Here is a 21,167-nt window from a genome sequence, read left to right on the forward strand (position 1 = left end):
CTTGACAGGGAGACCAGATGAGAACCTGCCACCCTTGGATCTCTTAGAACTGTAAAAAGATGATTCTTTTGGCTTAAACCACCATCTGTGGTATCTGAAATGGTGACCCTAGAAAACAATACAAAAAATTCCAGTGGTGATATGATTTTGTTAGGGATGCACTGGTCGAATATAACAAATCAGTAAAGCGCTTGGTACTTGGTAGAGACATAGAATAAGTGGGGTGGGGATAAAGGAAAGAAAGACTCAAAGACATAATGTGTTGACATATTTTATATTTGGTATTTGTAAGTCTTTAAAAAAGTTTTTGCAGGCCATTTTTTTTTTCCTTTAAAGAAAAAGCAACCAACAGCAATACTCTGGCCAAGTATAGCAGACATAGAAATGTGCATTATCCCACAATAGTTACAAGAAAAGTGCGGTTTAAAGTCCGCATCAACACTTCTGTGCCCCAGGGAGAAAACGCTAGTCGTTAAACACACAGTTGCTACATGGTAGTCTGAAAACACAGAATTCTGACTTTGTTTTGAGGTGAATCAACTTCCGTCAGCAGGCTTGTTTAGCTCAACAAGCACAAACTGCAATCAAGCATTACAAAAGACTGGGCTTCTCCATCCCAGAAAAGCAAGTATGAATGCATAGTTGACCCTTCCCTACCTCCTCCCCACTCCCACCCCCCAGAGCCTCCAACTTCACAAAACACAAATCCAGAGGGTCCACGTGCCAAAGTCTAGCTGGAGATCACAAAGTGGCCTCAGAGAACAGACACCAAATGTCCTTCTGCTGCCCATTCACTAGATTCAGCTCTGGAGGAAAAGTCTCTGTCTTAGAAGACATCAATGGCCCACGTCCTGCACGGCAGCTGGCCACTAGTCTGTGGCCCTTTCACTGACGGTGAGTCCTACACCAGCTGTTTTGCTCTGTGGAGCCATTACATCTGAGCAGGGAGCTCCATCATTCCAATTCCGCCACTCTTCAAATTCTGGTTCCCAGTTCCATTGAGAGCTGGGGGCATACAGAGAGAAGTACTCTCCCCTCACCTCTGACCAGCCTCAGCTTCTGTCACATGATCTTCTTACCAACATGCTACTCTTCCCTTTCCACTGACTGTGCTAGGCAAACCCCACCACACAGTCCTCCTCCGGATGTAGAATGGCATGGTGACCTTCGTGTAACCTGTTTATTTGGAACTCTCCATCTCTCTGCCACTAACTAGCTTTTTCCCCTGGGCCTGGGAATAACATGTGAGAGTGGCTTGCTGGGGTTGGGGCCTAAGGACTTTCTAGATCCACACAGGCAGAAGCAGAGAAGATTTCTGTGTTTTTATACAGTATGTTTATAATTATGTTGCTTTCATTTTTTAAGAGACTCCAATCTTTTACAGGACTTTGCTGGGGCAAGTCCTTTCCTCCGCCTTTCCTATGGCAGTCGAGGCAAGGCTCAGGCACTGCACCAGATTTGACCCCCTACTATTCACTACAGTGGTTCCTAACACACTGAGCAGGTCGGGTGGTGGTGCACAGAACTATCACCAGACAGGTCCATCTGTATAGCACCCCAGAGTCAGCACATGCTAGGGGTCAGATTAAATGGGATTTGGGGATAATAAGTCCACATTCAGCTTCACTCCTTCACACCTTAGGGCAGCAAGGCTTCCCTGATTCACAACTGCAATGTCAAAGTACCCGGTGAGGTGGAGTCAAGGGGCCCAACCCGCCCTGGCCAGTCCTTTCCTTGAAAGACCTGACAGTAAATGGACATTAAAACGCAAAGAAGTTGGCAAAAAGTGCAGTTTCCGTTTGAGAAGCAAAATTCTCCCCCAAAGCACGACGACATTCTGAGCCCTCCTTTCAATTCTCTCAGTACCTGGAAGGAAAGGCGGCAGAACACATACAGCACTGGAACTCTGATCACACCAAGGGTTTTAAGTGCACCATGGTTCACCCTCTATGACCCTCAAATACTCATGATCATGTACACACAGTCATCAAAGTGCTGCTGAGTGAAGTGCAGAGTACAGAATGCCAGAAGGCTACTCCGGGGCCCACAGTGGCCAGGACCTCGGAGAAGACCCACTCTCATCTTCAACAGGAGACCATTGTCACAAACATGACATCCAGCAGAAAACAGCCCCAGGGCTCCAGGGACTTGTGATTCCTTCATAAGACCTTATATACTTCATTGCCTACTAGAGAATAAACTCAAAACTTCCTCAAATATAACCTGAGCCACAATATAAAATAAAAGACACAAATCTTGCCATGTTAATGCCTTGAGAAGTTTACAGATTATGTACCAATAAAATAATCCTCATAAATTCTAAAATTCTTGGTGAATACACACCTGAAGCAAAACAAGAATCTACATTTTCTTTAAAACTCAAAGTAATTACAGCAGCAGTGTAGTGAAAAGAGGTTTTAAAAATAATAATTACATCTTTGATACAAATCAAACTTTGTACACCTCAATTCATAGGAATGACTGGTGTAAGAGTTTAGTATTTATATATACAGTAGATACTGATGTGTGTCACTGCAGATAGAGTCTAAAGCCAGTGGACTTCAGGGGAAAAGGGGGTTAATCTGAGTTCACACTGAAATGTTCACAGATCATCATGCTATAAAACACACACACACACACAGACACACACACACAGACACACACACACACATAAACACAGACATATGTAAAATGCCAACCTGAGTAAAACATTACTAAAAACCCAGAGCATCGTGAACCACTAAGTCACATATTGCACCTTTAAATAATCCTTCTTACCAAAGACGGAAATGAGAGAAAGTAGAAGACGGGGTGGGAAGGGGTGTATGCCGTGGTATGACAATTTCTCTCTCTCCCAACCCCACCCCACCCCACCCCACCCCACCCCACAGAGAGTATCGTGGTGATATTTTAAATTTCTATTCTCAACCAAGCGATGGGATGAAAATGTCACCAACAGAAGTCTTTGAAGAAAACTGGGAGGGAAAAAAAGAAAAACAATGGAATACAAATCTATGCGAAAAATGGGTCACAGAGAAAGCCTCCTCTAATCAAATGAGAACAGGAATGTTACTGAGAAGGCAAACCTCTGATACTAAGTTACCATTTAAATATTCTGTATACTCCAATTATGAGATTCAATATAAAAATAGAGATATCTACTGAGTTTTGCCTGTGGAAGCATAATTCAAAAAAGGCACATGTTCAAATAGAAACCCAGGCAGAAAAGGCCCCGCGTGCCCCTCCCTGCATGGTAAACACCCACAGTCATGTATTTCCATCAGCTAGATTCCAAGATACAGTAGGTAAAAATAGACCTCTGATACTTAAAATATATCCAACCCAACACAAGCCTGACTTTAGCATGTGAATCACAGAAAAGTCCTAAAAAAAATGAGACAGAGAGAGAGAGAGAGAGAGAGAGAGAGAGAGAGAAGAGAAGAGAAGAGAAGAGAAGAGAAGAGAGAAAGTGAGAAAGAGAGAAAACGAATCTGTTTGGAAAAGAAAAATAAAATTGTAGCTCACTTTTCCTGGTTTTTCCACAATTCTCAAGGGGAAAAAAAGTGAAGCCAACACATGGGTAATCAGGAATGCAGCTGGTTGATACATCACCTGTCCATAGCTCCTGACAGCCCTAACTCCCTGTCTGCCATGTTTTACACGCACAGCCTCATGCCCTCCAAGGTAGTTAGTTCTAACAGAACAGAACAAAGAACTGAGAACTGAGACATATAAACACATGTCCACATCAGGGCATTTTCCTTCACTGTGGGTGTGACGGAAAGCGTTTGCTTTGGAACTAGGCGATGTAACCGTTAGTCTTTCCAAACATGCTCACTGGCTCGAGGTTTTCATAGATTGTCATTGCGGTTGTGTTCTGATAGATGAGATCAACTTTTGAGTCTTTCTGGGCTCTGATAATATCCAAAACACACTGATTGAGGAACACATACTGGTCCTGGGAGGAAAGACAAGGAGAGAGAACCAATAAGTGCTGCTATCTCCCAAACCGTGGCAAAATAAACCAGCACAGCAAGTTCAGAATCTAGAGGTAGCTGTTTAAAGACAGAAAACATATGCCGACCCAGAAAAATAACCAGGTACTGTGAGAGAAAACCTCATAAGGAAGCATTATATGTAAAACATGATCTGAACTTTTCCAAATAAATATTTCATATATGTATGTGTACACATATTCACAGCATACAGAGTCCTGCAGCGCCTGCTGTGTCATGTGTGACCTGCTGCTGCTATGACCAATTGACAAGAAGCAATTTAAGAAAAGAAGTGTTGCTTCTGGCTCAACCCATCATGATAGGGGGAAGATGGCAGCAGGAGCACCGTAAGCTGGTCACATTGCATTCACAACCAGGAAGCAGAAGGCAGACAGGAAATGGCACCCAGATACAAAACCTTAAGGCCCACCTCTAGTGACCCTTCCTCCAGCAAGGCTTGACTTTCTGAAGGTTGCACCACCAATTTCAAAGTGGCACCACCAATTGGGGCTCAAACCCAGAGCCCAGGGGTTGTGGGAATTCAAACCACAGCACAATCTAAAGGTGAATATGGTCTTCCTCTAGGAAGTGGGTTAGAGAAATAAAGGAGAGGGGAAATGTATTCTGTGTAGTCCTACAACACGAATTTTTCATATATTATTTTTGAAATTTGAGAAAGAGATCGGGTGCTGGAGAGGTGGATCGTGGTTAAAATATTGCCATGCAGCAGCAGGATTAAATGGCAGATCCACAAAACCCATGGAAATGTTGGGTGGGTGTGGCCTCAGAAAAAGAATGTGACCCCAGAGCAAGTCAGCTAACTAAATCAGCCCTATTTTCATGCTCTGGGTTGATTGTGAGACCCTGCATCACTGAATAAGGTGGAGAAGTAATCTAAGACAGTTACACACATGCACGCATGCACACACAAGGACACAAAAATGGAAAAAGAGAGATGAGGGAAGACTCTGCAGACAGATAATAAGATTTCTATTCTAATTCTTTAAAAACTATAGCAGAGAAATGAAAACCTAACACAGAAGCAAAATTTCATTCTTTCTCTCACAATCGTGCAACTCATCTAAAAGCACACGATGTATCCAGACCTCTAGAACACTCCCTACTAGACTCAAACACAGCACATATTCATAAGTTTCTAAATTGGTACAGAGTAACAGTCTGAAACAAAATGAATATTCTGCTCTCATCCTGGTCCAGGAATATCCTCCTCTGAGGAAGCTCCTCCCCACCACACTGTGATGAGAATGTGCCTCAGATATGAGCTTACCAAGGACACCAAGAAGAGCAAACATCCCAGAGAGCACGCACCCTCGCACTGCTCAGCCACCCTGCTAGAGCCCTGAGAATCTTTAACATTCAAGGCTGTGTAAGGTGTGTAAGGGTTCCTGCATTAGTGCTTCAGTAAGTGTGGTGAGACTGTTCTCCTAGCTTAAAGATGGTCAGATCTTATTAGAAACAAAGACTAAAAACTACCAGTCTTACAAATCTAAAATCTGGAAACCAAGCCAAAAGACTTAAAAAGATTCATTTGAGGGCTGGAGAGATGGCTCAGCAGTTAAGACCACCACAGAAGTCAAGGGTTTGATTCCCACCACCCACATGGCAGCTCCCAACCATTTTCATGGAACCCAAAGTTCTCTCCTGGCCTCTACCAGCATATGATACACAGATATACATATAGGCAAATCACCCATATACACATAATAAAAATAAGCAATCTCTTTATCTTAAAGAAGACTGTTTCAAAAGTCAGAAGCAGTAAAGACTCTCTATCTGCACATGTGCTCCCACTGGTGCTACTGTGTCACATGTGGTCCCACTGGTGCTACTGTGTCACGTGTGCTCCCACTGGTGCTACTGTGTCACGTGTGCTCCCACTGGTGCTACTGTGTCATGTGTGCTTTCACCTGTGCTACTGTGTCACGTGTGCTCCCACTGGTGCTCCTGTGTCACGTGTGCTCCCACTGGTGCTACTGTGTCACGTGTGCTCCCACTGGTGCTACTGTGTCACGTGTGCTTTCACCTGTGCTACTGTGTCACGTGTGCTCCCACTGGTGCTACTGTGTCACGTGATTTAATTACAACTTAGATTAGAACCTGCAAAGAAATATACAACCAAGAGTCAAAAATATCTAGAAGAGTCCAATGCTTCAAGCCCAACATGTGACTCCATTTGATGTTTCAGAGACAGACGGGGAGAGCAAAATTTCAAATGCAGATGGGGCCTCACCTCTGTCTGTACCATCAGAGGCCTGTGCATCCGAAGATCATAGACGATACCGTACACATCCACAGTGTTCTCATTCTCTATCTGATAGATCAGACGATCGATAGCAATGAACGTGCCTGTCCTTCCGACCCCAGCACTAGAAAACAGAGACATGAGTCATCATCACCTGCTGCCTTCACCATGGATCTCTCAGTTCTCCCACAGGTACCCACATCTCCATTGTCATTGTTTGAAGCTAACACAAACTTTGTTGCTCAACTGCATCTTCAAGCAAGGTGGGGAACTCACTTGAGTTAAATGCCACAAACAAAACATCTTGCTAAACCATCTCATACTCCATGATACTGAATGGTCCTAAAGCCTAGGACAAAAAGTTACACTTATTTATGAAGCCTATTGTAGGAGTGTGTGCGCTTTCTGTAAATGATCAGATGGCAAATACCTTCAGCTCAGCAGACCATGCCACTGCAGTATGTTCCGATGAGGTTTTATATATAGCCCACAGGCTATATAGCTTGCTAACTCCTTTCTATATACAGTCTCATGGCTCAGGGACTAAGTCCCTGGTTCCCTCTTGCAGACTATCCTTGAGTTTCCTCATGGGTGTTGCTCATTAATCCCATTACATTTTAAGTTGTCACACATACATGAGCTGCCAACTAGGTATACCTGCAGTGCACCAGGATTGGTGATTCAGGAGGTATCTGCTTCATGTAGTCTCGGACCAAGTAACGAAAGTTGATGAGCAGGTCGGTGGTGTCAGGAACACCATGGTCAGGCCAGGAGGTGAAGTGGAACTGTCGCAGAGGATGACTCTCACTTGTCTGCATCTAGAAGCCAACAAAGTGGGTTAGAGATCTAGACAGTAACGGTACCCAACAATACCACAACGAGAGAAGTCAAGTAGTGCCAGAGAACTGTATCACACAAGCAGGACAACAAGCAGCCAGGCAGGAACAGTTCCAATAACCAGTTCCAATTTGGTTATCCCCATCACCAAATCTTCATAACACTGCCAGGAAGAAAGGCTTCATACACCCCACTAAAGACATGCAGCAGAGGTTCAGAGAAAATGGGGGTGAGCCCCTGATACTCATCCCGCATGGAGCAAAGACACCCAGCTCAATTTTGAGTTTATATCACTTCTGTTCTCAGCTACCAGTCAGTAAGAGCCCTACAGCCACACACATGCTCCTCCTGGATGAGCCCCATTCTTCAGTCCACTTGGAAATGACATTTCCCTTAAACCCCAAAATCATTTCCCTAAGTATGGTCAGGAGGTGAGCACATGCTGGGCAAGAGACACCTGGTAAGTCCTGAGCTTTCCAGATAATCTATGGAACACACAACCAGTAAACACCAAGCAAATAAATATTTAGAACTATAGGGTCTACAAAAGGAACATACACACACACATACACACCTCACAGTCTGCTACTTCAACATATGGCAGGCAGGAGACAGTGAGCACTATTTTAACAAATCTAACAATTACACCAGTTTGTATTCTACTTTAGACCAAGCATGTGCCTGGAATTACCAAAGCTCTGCCTCTGGGGCCAGTCCTGTCCCTTCCTGTCCTTGATTCAACTATACTCATTTGTCTACCTGACCGTAAACATATGTCCCCCACAGCTGGGCACTGGGCATCTCCATCACTGACACTAATTTTTAATGTTCATTCATTATAAAATCAATAAATTTATATTATTCAAAGATTGAGAAATAGGAGAGAGGACCCTGGGGAACCTCACCGCAGATAACCAGCATCATAAATGTTATCATAAGGGTTTACCGAGAAAAGAGACCAGCTGCAAGGAGCAGGAAAGAAGGAGACACAACAAACAGTGGAAAGTAGAGGTTCTTGGGAGCAGTTCTGCAGAGGGGCCGGAGCAGGGGCAGGGGCAGGGGAGCATGAGGGCAGGGGGCAAGGAACTCAGGCTAGGGGTGGTCATCAAAACAATAGAGCTCTGTCTGTAATGCTCTCATCTATAGAAGGAAATGTATGTATGCATTTCACAAAATTACAAAACACCATTGTAGAAAATGCCATGTGAAAGCCTGTATTGAGTCCTAAAATAAGAAAAGACTTCAGTGGGGAACATGAAATCTCTAGAATCTGTAGTTTCCTTGAAATAAACACAATGAGAGCAACAGCATTTTCTTTGCCAGCTCTATGCACAATTTCCCAGTGAACCGCAAGCAGAAGCAAATGTGGATAACAGATATGCCAGTCAACTTAAATGGGCAAAGGCTGCAGAAATAAGCATGACATACTTCAAAGGTTCCTCACTCACTGTGACCTTACTTACTGAGGTGGTCAGGCTACTGTGTGCTCAACATCTCCAAAGAAGGACCTAAAATAGTTCCTGAGACCAGAGTCTTTGAGAATCAGTAACTAGTAAGAAGTAGTATTTCATATACTTTGCCTTACCTATATCTTCAGGAATCTTTAAGGTTCATTCTTACAAACTACGACCCTGTTAAAATACAACACTACTGAATCTACTTCTAGGCTTTTCTTTTATGCATAGTGTGTATGTGTATGTATACATACACATAATAAAATTATAAAAGAATATATGCATATTCTTTTAATATATATGTTGCCCCAAGCTAAGCACGGTAACATAAACCTATAGCCCCAGTACTGAGATTGAGGCAGAGGTTCATGAGTTTAAGGCCAGGCTTGGCTACCTGGTAAGATGCTAACTTAAAACTCTGTCTCCTAGTATGTACCACTGACACTAGTTTTTCACATCTCCTCATGGTAATTACAATCATTCCTCGGGATCCATGTGGACTGATCCCAGGAAAAATCTGTGAATGTTCAGGTTCTCAAAGTAATACAACCATGTGTATATGCAACCTGCACACACACGATCATATACACTTATGGCAGTATACACTACACAGCCCAAGTGCATAGTAGGCTATACTATCCAGGGTTAAGTACAGTCCATGGTGTTCACACAGACACATTCCCTAGAATACACCCTGCCATTCAACATGTGACTATACTTTAGATCATTTCTCAGCTGCATTACCTAGCGTATTTTAATAGTTGTCATACTGTAGGACCTGATTGTACATGTTAAATACAAGCACTATGTTTATTCAATCCCAGGTTGGCTGAATTCACAGCTGAAGAAAGCAGCAGGGTTTACGTAAAGCCTGGCTGTATGTTGTCTACATATACGGTATCTCTAAACGCTGGATGGTGATAACAGTATGTACATAAATCAGAGTTTAGCTACCCATTCTCCAAAAGCTAGTTATGCATGTGATTTCCCAATTGTTCAACCACCACAAATAATGCTGGTGAGATGGATATGATCTAAATGAACTGCAACTATGTATGAAATTACCAAACAACATGTAATAATAAAATAGCAGACACTGGACATATACCCAAGAGAAATGAAAATAAACACAAAGCTTACTCATTTCCTTCTAAATAACCTTCTAAGAATAAACAACACTGAGATTGTGACTAATAATCAATACTAATAACTAGTAAACTAATAAACAACGCTCATCTGTAACTAATGAGTCCATGCCTGAATTTCACGTTATTTCTTTATGTCAGAGACTCAAATTTGAGCCGACCAGATTAAAAGGGATAAACACTTTTAGACCCCCAATATGTTAAGCTCTAAGGTAGATAGCATTGTTGACTCAGAGCACCTTCTCTACTTTCAAATACTCTTTAAAAAAGAAAAATAAATTCAGTTTCTAGAATGTCTTGTGATTTAAGCGGATTTGTTTTTGCAACTTTTGGGGAGAAGAGAAGACAGTGCATTTGGCCCAGAATCTGAACCTTGGGATTAGTAAGAACTATTCCTAGCAGCAAGCGCCCACCCCAAAGCATATCACTGACACAGCCATGCTCATGAGACTCAGTTAGTCAGGAAAGACACAAAAGTCCCCTCAGAAAATAAAGCTAAAGTCTCCTGAGAGAGCATGTAGTTATGGGCATTTTAATTCTGTAAAGAAGAAGAAGCAAAAATACTTTTCTCATTCATCAAATATTAGTTATTTTCAACATATATACCACTTCCAAATTCATATCCAATAATTTTCTCAGATCAATCTTGACTTACATTTTTCACCACGAAATCTCTGACGGTCCATTCCGGAAGAACAACCTCTGAGGTCATTGCCACAGTTATGTCCCCATAATCCTGAGCCTGCTTGGAAGGCCAGTATTCCTCACATTTGGTCTGGAACACAGGATTGGTTGTATGAAAATACAGGAATCACACCCCCACCATCATCAAAGTCATGAGGCTGACATTGGGACTGTTTAGTTCCTCAGCTGGTTCTGTTTGACCCAAACACAGATTTGCATATGTACCAATAATTCCAAATAATATAAATGAATCTTTAAGAAAAATGAATCCGGTTTGTGAGATGGCTCAGCAGCAAAAAGCACTTGCTGCACAGCCTGAAGGCCTGCATCTAGGACTCAGATCCCATTTCCAGAAACATCACACATTTGCTGTGGCGTGTCCACTCTCCAACACACGCATACACATCATACACAGAACAAAATAAAAATACATTTTAAAGAATTATGTCTGAAAAAAAAAAGAAAAAAAAAGAATTATGTCTGACAAGTTCCAGTTACCACCTAGGACAGCGCCATTCATGATGAGCACCTGGCTGCCAGCAGCCATAGCATTGAGCTGTCAGACCCGACTCTCAACAAGGAGGGCTGAGAAACACCCTGCAGACGGCTCTGGCAAACAGGGAGGTGAAGGAATCACTGACTCGGGGGCTAACTCTCACTCCTCAAGAAAAGAAACCACAAGAAAGAAAGAAAGAAAGAAAGAAAGAAAGAAAGAAAGAAAGGGGGGGTAGGGAGGGAGGGGTGGGGAGGTAGGGAGGGGAGAGAGGGAGGGAGGGGGAGGGAGGGAGGGGGAGAGGGAGGGGGAGGGAGGGAGGGGAGAGAGGGAGGGAGGGAGGGAAGGAGGAGGGAGGGAAAAAGAAAAGGAAAGAAAAGAAAAGAACTTATTCCAGGCATGAGCGCTCATGCCTGTAAACTCAGCCATTAGGAGAATGAAGTTCAAGTCCAGCCTGAGCTAAGAGTGAAGCCCTGTCTCAGGAACAAACATATAAACAAAACACAAAGCACTGAGAGCTGGGGTACTGCTCAGCAGCAGAGCATGTGCTGAGGGAGGCCAAGGCCCCAGGCAATCCCAACACTAAATAGAATCGTAATTAATAATCCTCCATGAAGTAACATTAATTCTCATTCTTCAGGCACACAATTTTTAATTTAGCATGTTTTTCAACTCATCTCTATTTAGGGAAACGTGAGACTTTATCCCTAGAAGAGATCATATCTGTGACAGAAATGGCAGGAAGGTTCTAGACCACATAGGAAGAGAGAGGGCTGCTGGGACTTGCCCGGACATAAGTCTGAAATTTTGTTTATTGTGTCAAAAACTAAGTTTGAGAATCAGAGATTTAGGAGCTGGTTGCTTAGAGACAGAGGGTCAGACTTTACAGGAGCAGAGCTGTACGGTCTCGGATCCCTAGCTCCAGGCCCACAGTGTCCACTGCACTAACCCAGTTCCATCCACTCACTAACTCCAGCACAGATACAATCACAGACATTAATATGCGCTCACAAAGGAACATTGTAGAATGTATTTTCAATACTTTTTTAAAACCTCTCTGAAAGCTAAAAATACAGAACATATTTTCTAAGAACAAAGGTGTTAACATCTGGGAAGAGTGTTCTTTTAAAAACAAATGGATTTTAAGATACACTCTACAACAATAATTAATTTATATTTTTTTCAAAAGATACTTACCCTTCCCTGTTCCACACATTTAGTCAACATAACAATGGCATATACGTTTTTCTCCCAAACCATACGCCAAAAATCTTTCAAAGTGTTGGGTAAAGGTCCTTGTGTGGCAATGAAATCTTTCTTGGAATGATAGCCCTAGAAACAGAAAGCTCAGTCATCATTCAAGACACAGAAAAAAAAATGCTATGATTCAGAGGAGCCACCGGGGCTAAGAGCAGCCACCACTTACAGGTATATAGTTGGCATTGATGTAGTCATCTGTCAAATGGGTCTGGAATGAAAGTTTGACTCGAGAAGTATCATCTGTGGCATTAAAAGAAAGAAAGAGCCTCATTCTAAGCCAAGTTTCAGGAAAGCTGCACACAGGGAATTTTTAGAAGTACCAACTGGCAGCCCTTGGCTGACACACGGCTTCACACTTCACACTCCCTGTAGAGTCTGTGACTGTGGCGCAGAGAAGCCATGTAACAGCCTGAGCATGAGAATTAGGATGACCTAGGCAGCCTGGCAGCAAGGTCTACGTTCTCACCACCTTCCCAACCTGAACAAGCTTTTATTCCCAGGAGCCTGGGGGTCTGCTCTGAGCAGGACAGGTGCTGGGTTACCATATTCACATCTCAAAACCACCTCACAAGCTTTCAAGATAAAGAAATCAGGAGTCTCAGAGATGAAGGGACATTTCCAAGTCCTTCTATGTGGGGAAACAACAACCAGAATTTTAACTCAGAGCCTATTCCAGTATGGCAGAAAAGACATCCAAGTTAACCTTTCCCCACTGCCTTAAAAATCTGTCATAGGGCGAGTGAGGTAGATCAGGCATTAAAGGTGCTTGCTGCCAAGCCGGAAGACCTGAGTTTGATCCCCAAGGCCACATGGAGGGAAAGATCTGACTCCCATGGGTTGTTCTCTGACATCCACACACATCATGGCACATTCACACCTGTACATATAATCAATTAATAAATTAAAGATGGATGGATGGATAGATGGATGGGCAGACAGGCAGGATAAAATTCTAAATTTGGAGTTGTAGAGATGGCTCCATCAGTAATCTACCATCATCAACTCCCTAGTGCCCACAGTGCACACCTATAATCCCTACGCTAGAGAAGAAACAGGCTCCTTGGAGCTCCATGGCCAGCTAATCTAAGTGAATCAGCAAGATCCAGGATAAATAATGACCCCGTCTCAAAAATGGATGGGTGGGGAGATATTGAGGATCTGGGGGAAGATGAGGGATAGAAAACTATAATCAGAATATATTGTATTAAAAAAGCAATTGAGGAAGACAACCCAACGTCAACCTCTGGCCTCCATGTGTACACATACACATGTATACACATATACATACACTCACATGCACATACAAACCCCTCTAAATTTAAAAGTTAACTGAATGCATAAAACTATGAATGGAGAGGTCTAAAATACCAACTTCACACATTTTCTAAATATCATTCTCATTTAGAAAGCATACATGCCAGAGGTGATCATAACCGAGGAATTCCAAACGTCAGGATAAGTCATGGATTCCACTGCCTGACCCTCCTGGGACAGAGTAGCACAGGAATAGTAAACCCAGTGTGTCTCAAGAAAGGTCTTCTCAATAGAAACACCACCCAGACATCAAATCCCAGCCCTCACTCCAGATCCAAAGCTCTCCAAGACCAGGCCAAAGTTCTGAGTTAGTCTCAGGGGGGTAGAGACATAGCAGCTCCCCCAGCATGGCTACAAAAGCACTTCTTTCCGATTTAGGCCAAGACCCACTGACAAGTATAGGGGAAGAAGCAGAAAAAGAACCGATGACTGAAAAAACACTGAGTTTAAAATACAAGCTAATAGAAAAGCATGACTTCAAATTAAAAAGATAAAGTCATTAAATGGCTTGGTGAAAAAGCCACCCACAAAACCGAGCACCTTCAGGACTGGCAGAGCATGGTTCAGACCCTCTGATACTCCTCTCTGTGTGCTAACTCTCACACCAGCAGACTTCCCATTGCAGAGTTCACATTACTAACCCTTCTCTACTCTTCAGTTTGCTCTCACTTTGTTGGGTAATTGCTCTTCTGGTTTCATTTCTTTTGCTGTGATAAATACCCTAATTAAAAGCAGTATAGGAGAGGGAAAGAGTTTGCACAGCTTACAATTCCAGATCACATCAATCTTGATGAAGTTAAGGCAAGAATTTAAAGTATCATGTCCACAGGCAAGAGTAGAGAGAGAACAAATGGACCTTTGCTTGCTTGCTCTCTCAGCAAGATTTCTCCTTTCTTAGACCATTCAAAACCTCCTGCCTACACAATGGTATTGCCCACAATGGGCTAGGTCTTCTATCGATTATCAATCAAAATGCCCCCCAAAGACATCTCACAGGATAACCTAGGCAATTCCTCACTAAGACTCTCCTTCCCAAGTGATTCTATGTTGAGTCAAAACCGATCAGCACAAGAACAGACACAGGCAATTCTCAAAAGCAGAAAAGGGCTTCTTCTCCCTCTGCAGTGCAGGGATTATAGGTGTGCACTGTGGGCACTAGGGTGTTGAACTCAGGTCCTCACGTCTGTACGGCAAGCACTTCACTGATGGAGCCATCTCCACAACTCCAAATTTAGAATTTTACCCATCTGTCCATATGTCCGTCTGCCCACCTGTCTGTCTGTCCGTCCGTCTGTCTGTCTGTCTATCATCTATCTATCTATCTATCTATCTATCATCAATCATCTATCATCCGATTGAAGATCTGGGCAAGGAGAGAGTACGGCCCTGTACCTGCTTTCCTGGTGCCCCTTTCAGAACAAAACAAACTGAATATGAGAAGAATGCAACTCTGAATAAGTCACCTAACATGGAGGTTTATTTTCTTCACTTGTGAAATGAATATTCCACCACCTACTCTACAAACTGTGGTTGTAAGGATCAAATTAAGTGTAATATCTCTTCATAGAGTACTTAGCTCATTCTAGGTAGATGGTTGTGGGACTATCTGGTACTGAATGGTTGTGAAGACAGCAAGTGGGTATTATTGATTCCATATATATAGTGTTCAAGAGATGACCAGTGACAAAGGGAAGACAGGAATAAAATCACTCACAAGGCAGGACATTGTTATAGCGATTCTTCCCCCTGTTCTCAGCTACTTCAGCTGTACATTTAGGTAGACTTATTCCAATCAGCTTCAGATCCTGAAAACAAATAAGTGAGCTGTATATTTAATCAGGCTCAGGGTAGAACAAAGTAGGAATGCAGAGGCAGAATGGATTGACTTCTGCTAAGCGCAAAGAGATGTTGAACATCAACCTCCAACACCTATGAGTAGGCTCCTATAGGATATGACCATGGAAGAAGCAAGAAATCAAAATCCCGAAGTCACACTGGAAGAGAGTGGGTCCTTAACCTAACATGGGCAATGTTGTTATAGTATGGGGCACAAACACACAAGAGGAAACACCTTATGGTGGCAATGGTAGTGGATGATGAAAATGGAAGCCATGCTTCCCCCAAACCAAAAGACAATGGGGCCTTCCAGAAACTGAGAGAACCATGGCAGGATCTCCCCTAGAGGTTAAGGGGTCATGCTGACACTGTGATTTTGAGCCTCTTGTTTCCTGAACAGTGAGACAGTATATTTGTCCTTAGTCACCCTGTTCATGGTACTTTGATAGGGCAGCACTTGAACTAAATCAGAGGTGAAAATGAAAGGAGAAGGACTCTTGCCTTCTGGGGCTGGACAGTCAGGAGTCACTACCCTGGCTAGGCAGAGTGAGGTACGCAGACCACAGATGGCGCCAGGCAGCATAAAGACAATCAACACAGACAGAAACTGAGTCCTCGTGTGGAATCCGAGTGATAGGGGAGGAGGCAGTGTCAAAGTGAGGATAGACTGTGCTGGAGTTGTGGGCAGGATGATAGGGGAGGAGGCGGTGTCAAATTGAGGACAGACTGTGCTGGAGTTGTGGGCAGGATTCTAGGAGTACAAAAGTGGACTCTGCACCAGGGAGCACCTTGTGGGTAAGAAGCATGCATGCACTTCTGAGTAAGGACAGTTCCTGAGCCAGTCTGGGGGACAGAAAGTAGGTGAGTCTGGAAGGCAAAGATGAGTAAAGAAACACCTAACCCAGGTCAGCTTTGCCCCCACAGCTGTTAAGCCCAGACCTCCGAATGGCCCATCTGGCTTTTCCACCGCTCATGTGGCTTAATGACCCTAGTTAATGGTCCTCAGGCTCCAATTCCCCATTTCTGCCTCTCTCTGGACAATCTTCAGGTAGCCACAAGATAAACACATATTCCACCAAAAATGAAGGTTCTGTGTGAGCTTCCTAGCCAACAGCAGGGTGCCGCAGAGAAACAGGCATAATCTTCTCTCCCCTCTAGGCTGCCTCTCACCCAAAGCTTTACCACAATGCAAAACAGTTTATGACCACCTGCCTCGTATTCCTCTGCAAACCCACAGTTGGAGTCAGCTTGCTGTTTCTTAAAGTAGGCTTCAAAATTCTCCACTCGAATTAACTTGGATCTAGGAAAACAAAACAACTTGTTGGGCTTTTCGTTTTTGCTAATTTTTCATTCAATTAAGTTCAAACTCAAAATATAAGATATAAATGAAAGAATATCAAAATGAAAGATATAAAAATGAAACTACTCACCTTTTAGGTCTTCATCATGGAAAGGAAAAAGGGGAAAATCAATTAGATGGACTCATTTTAGAAGTAAGTAAGCATCAACTCAAAGAACAAAGCCAGACACAGTAAGGGTATGGGTTGGAGATCAATGCAATGTTATTTAAAAAAAAAACCCTGAGACACAAACCAGAAATGCCGCCCTATCCTAAAACTGACAGTATTTGTGACTTGAAATAACTGTTTTTCCCTTGGCTCTTGATAATCCACTCACTTCTATAAAATATAACAATTACCTTGTGGGGTGCTGTGGAGATAGTTTAGTGGGTCAGAGAGCTTGCTGCTCAAGTCTGAGGACTTGAGTTCCAATCCTCAGCACCCCATAAAAACACCGGCATGGCCACATGCACCTGTAACCCCAGTGCTGAATTAGGGTAGACAGGAGGATGGCAGAGGACTGCTGGAGGCCAACCAGTTCTTAGCAAGAACCCTGTCTCAAGGGAACACAGCAAGCAGTGATAAGAACCATCCCCTTCTGGCCTCTGAGCACTGGTGGGGATGCATACACACAGGTACACCAGATACACACAGAGAACCTTATTTGTTAGTAAAACTGAAGAACATATGGGGAAACAAAAATAAAAGTAACTTCAGGAGGACAGTAAAACAAAGAATCCTTGCAGAAAACAGCAAGAACTTCCAGAAGATTATGGCCAATCTGTCAATCAGGAAAAATGCCAGCTATTTCTATCAAAAAAAAAAAAAGTGCTTTAGATAGTCACTGAACAGACTGGGGGACTGAGAATCTTAAAATAAGTTTGTAACTCAGACTTACTTAATTTGAGAAAATGACACTTCATTATTCTTGGCATCTTTCCTATTTTGAAAGGGGGGAAAAAAAAGGCCCATTAGACAGACAAAGACCTTCATCCTGACTGCTCTGCCACCTTCTTCCCAGGCAGTAGTTCAGGTAAATGGAAGCCCGCTCACCAGTCCATAACCGCCAACAGAAACCTGTTCACTGATACTCAACCTGACAGACCAAGCAGGAAATGTAAACTAAAAATCGGTACACTTACTCTTTCTTTTTATTGAAAAGAATCAAAAATCTATTCAAGCAACTTTTAGAAATTTTTGTGTGTGAGAGTGTGTGTAAATTAATGCAAAGAGGGGGGAAAGCCCTGAAAGGAAGTCAGGTCCAACACTGCCACTGTGAGCACTAGCATTGTTGACTCAGCTCTACATGGTGCTGAAACAAACTGCAATTGAGTAGCACGTACCAAAATCGGAGGGGAAAAAAGCATGCCCACTTACCCAGTAAATGTTCTGTTTAAAATTTAGCCTAGGGAAATAATCGTGAGCATGCCCAAAGGTTAGGTACAAGGACATGTAACTGTAGTCAAAAGTATTACAATACCCAGTAAAATGGATAAATAAATGATGGCAAATACCCGGCAGCTACTTAAAATGATACTGAAATGAAGTCTTATTAATGTGTCTAAAAGGACTCGGCTGGGGTGAGCATCATAATCACAGGAAAATGGTAGATGCAGGTTTGTTGTAATTACGGGTTACTGAATTTCTTTGCTTTTCTTGTGGGTATTTTCTTTATCACAATAGGTTTGAGTTTTGAGTTGGGTGGTGGTTTACAGGTTTTGAGACAGGTTCCACTGTGTGGTTCAGACCAACTCTTCCTATCAGCTTCTTACTAGGGACCTCACTCCCTGTGCCCTATTGACTTGACTGTTGACATTCCAGATTTTGAGCTAGGTTCTGATTCATTTTTTAGTACAATGTAAAAGATTTAACTGATATGAAGAGAAGGGACACTATGTGATTTATTGAGGGGGAGATAAAGCAACTACTGTTTTCTTGGAATAGGCTTGGGTGTCACACACCTATAGCCTCAGACTCGGCAGAGGTGGAAGGATGAGGAATCCAAGGCTACCCTCTGCTACATTTGAAATATCCTAAGATATTTTAATAGACTCTGTTTCAGAAAGGAAAAAAAAAAACTGGAGAATGATGTTGAGAAAGCCAAATCCCAGGTGGAAATTTCTAGCTAGAAGTTAGGCAGGAAGTGAAGTCCAGCACACAATTCCCACAGTCAGGCAAGACAAAACCCAAAGACCAAGTTCAAGTTTCTCTTTGGTGCTTCCAGCACTGATTCTGCAATCCTAGAAGGGCTTTTAAGACCTGCCTGTTAGAGCCTTGGGAAGTCCATGAGGTAGAGGGCACCCAAAATGAAACTGCTACTTTCCACTAATTAACTACATCACAGGGTGGTGGTAGAAAGACAGTAACAAGTAACAAAACAATGCAGTAAGACATTTGCCACCACTCCTCAGCTCCTGGAGTTGAGCACTCATTCCCATACCACAGAGGAAGAGGTTAAGGCTAAGCCACTTCCAACAGCTAGCCAGAGTGGAACCTAAGTTCGAACTTGGTCAACTCTAAAGTCATATGAAATTCTTAACACATTCCTAGGATCCCGGCCTGAGAGCGGCATCCCGCACGGCATCCCGCACGGCATCCCGCACGGCATCCCGCACGGCATCCCGCACGGCAGGTAGGGTTGATGTGGCTGGGGTAAGGTTCATAATCAAATCACCCAACTGGAGTCAGAAAGGAAGCAAGTCTGGCCAGATGGCAAAAACTTTCAACTGTTCCTCCCGATTTTACAAATGATTCCAACTCCTATAATAAAAGGTTTTCTTAAACAGTAGCACATGCCAACTAAATAAGCTGTATCACCTTTTCTTTCTCCAGAAGATGAAGCCTCCCACAGCCACAATGGCCAGGGCACCAAAGATACATCCGAACACTGCTCCACAGATGACACCTGGGGAAGGTCCCAACAAGAGGCATTTCAACTGGCGTTCATGAAGGGCCATGTGCTACACCAACAACCAGTCCAGGACCCATACAGAATTCAGGGAGAAAGGGGGTGTGGTGCACGTAGGGGGGAAGTGAATATCTTTAGACATAAAATTACAACCAGCTTTCAAGAACTTGTTTCTTCACCCTGAGCCCACAATTAGCAGGATGGTCCTGAGAATATCACAACCCCTGGCTAGGTCTCAGTTCAGTTGCAAATTTAGTGACCTGAGAGACTTAGATCAGTGGTTTTTCCCATCACTTATGAGCAGAAGTACCTACAATAACACCCACACACAGCATAGAATCCCTCCCCCCTCCCCCCACCTCACACCCCCACACCCCGCCATTTATATGGGCTGTTTAAGGGGAATCCTTGAATTTTGCTTCTGGGTTATCTGTTCTACTCAGCAGTTAGGAAAAACAAATGAACAGACCAGTAAGTCACTGTTTCTCCATACTGGCAGAGGAGGGGACCCTCACCTTGGTCCCTAAAATTCCAATATATCTAGCTCTGTGAGAGTGGATAGAACGAGCACTTTACAAAGAGTCTTAGGCTAGAACTTCAGGCTTGCGTTTAAGTCACTGTGCAACACTGGGCCTTAGAAGCCTTATTTCTACACAGACGTAAGATAAGACAACTGCTGTGGTGCCTTCTAACATGAACATTCAAGGGCTCTTTAAACTGAACATCTTTGCTGGTACATGGGCCCACAAGTGACTCTTAGAAAGCAAAGGACTAAGTAATGTGCAGATTAGAAGTGTGGCTGGTTTTAGAGACGAAGTGGAGAGCAGCTCTTTTAAGGACACCAGAGTGGGGAGTTAAGCTAGCCCAAAGACCAAGGGATATGTCAGTTTCTGAGAGGAGAAAACCAGCCACCTCCACCCTTGTGGGTGCCTATGGAGACAGTAGGCTTCTGCAGACACAAGGTGGAAAACCCACTGCATTTGATGCTAGGGCTTTTGTCTCCCTCTACCTGGATCTTGAGGCAGGAACACAGCATCCGAATACTGACTGAAAGAAACATAGCTCTCATTCCCACTGATGAGTCCACCATTCTGAAGGCTGTAAGTAATATTGGTGAAGCCAGCAACACACACCCTATGGGGGACAATGGAGAAAATAGGTAACTGAGATGTTTCTACCACCTTAGTATATAGAATCTTAAATTCATGAGGCTCAGCACCCAACAGCAAGGACCCATATTACCGGTAGGAGCCCAGAGGCTCCAGCCTCCCGTTGTAGTAGCCGAAGGTAGTGGATTGGTTCCCCACATTGATTTCATATTTCAAGACATCAGACAAGCCCAGAGAGCGTCCCTTCTCTTCTACTCTTATGAGGTAAGTCACATAAGTATCCGAGGCCCCCTTTTTGAAATCTCCATATGTGTACTTCAAAACATCTGCAGAAGGATGGCCAGCTAAGGAACAAAGAGGCAAATCATGAATGACAACAGAAAGACAAAAGTGTCAAAGAAAAGAAAAACAACAACTCTGTAAGAACACAGGTACTGAGTGACATGCCAGCAGCCCATCTCTCAAGCACTTCCAGGAGCAGCTGAATCCTTAGTATTTGGCTTATATCACCTCATCCCTTCATCTTGAG

General features: G+C 43.3%; 1 protein-coding gene across 1 annotated transcript in view; it reads right to left on the bottom strand.

The window, feature by feature from the left end:
* Positions 1–255: 255 nt before the first annotated feature.
* Positions 256–21,167, bottom strand: part of Ptprj (protein tyrosine phosphatase receptor type J) — a 164,159-nt gene continuing 143,247 nt past the window's right edge. Inside the window, exons 12-24 of the mRNA XM_041637506.1 lie at positions 20,772–20,982; positions 20,539–20,663; positions 19,439–19,526; positions 17,520–17,561; positions 16,712–16,720; positions 16,494–16,581; positions 15,160–15,250; positions 12,298–12,371; positions 12,069–12,203; positions 10,350–10,469; positions 6,916–7,076; positions 6,247–6,382; positions 256–3,958 (exon numbers count right to left, since the gene is read on the bottom strand). Coding sequence (XP_041493440.1) covers positions 3,800–3,958; positions 6,247–6,382; positions 6,916–7,076; positions 10,350–10,469; positions 12,069–12,203; positions 12,298–12,371; positions 15,160–15,250; positions 16,494–16,581; positions 16,712–16,720; positions 17,520–17,561; positions 19,439–19,526; positions 20,539–20,663; positions 20,772–20,982 — 1,439 coding nt within the window. The 3' untranslated portion in view covers positions 256–3,799. The remainder of the gene's footprint in view (positions 3,959–6,246; positions 6,383–6,915; positions 7,077–10,349; positions 10,470–12,068; positions 12,204–12,297; positions 12,372–15,159; positions 15,251–16,493; positions 16,582–16,711; positions 16,721–17,519; positions 17,562–19,438; positions 19,527–20,538; positions 20,664–20,771; positions 20,983–21,167) is intronic.

Source organism: Microtus oregoni, unplaced genomic scaffold (genome assembly GCF_018167655.1).
Source record: "Microtus oregoni isolate MIOR12 unplaced genomic scaffold, Mior012 000053F_ref0000044, whole genome shotgun sequence".
Taxonomy (NCBI): domain Eukaryota; kingdom Metazoa; phylum Chordata; class Mammalia; order Rodentia; family Cricetidae; genus Microtus; species Microtus oregoni.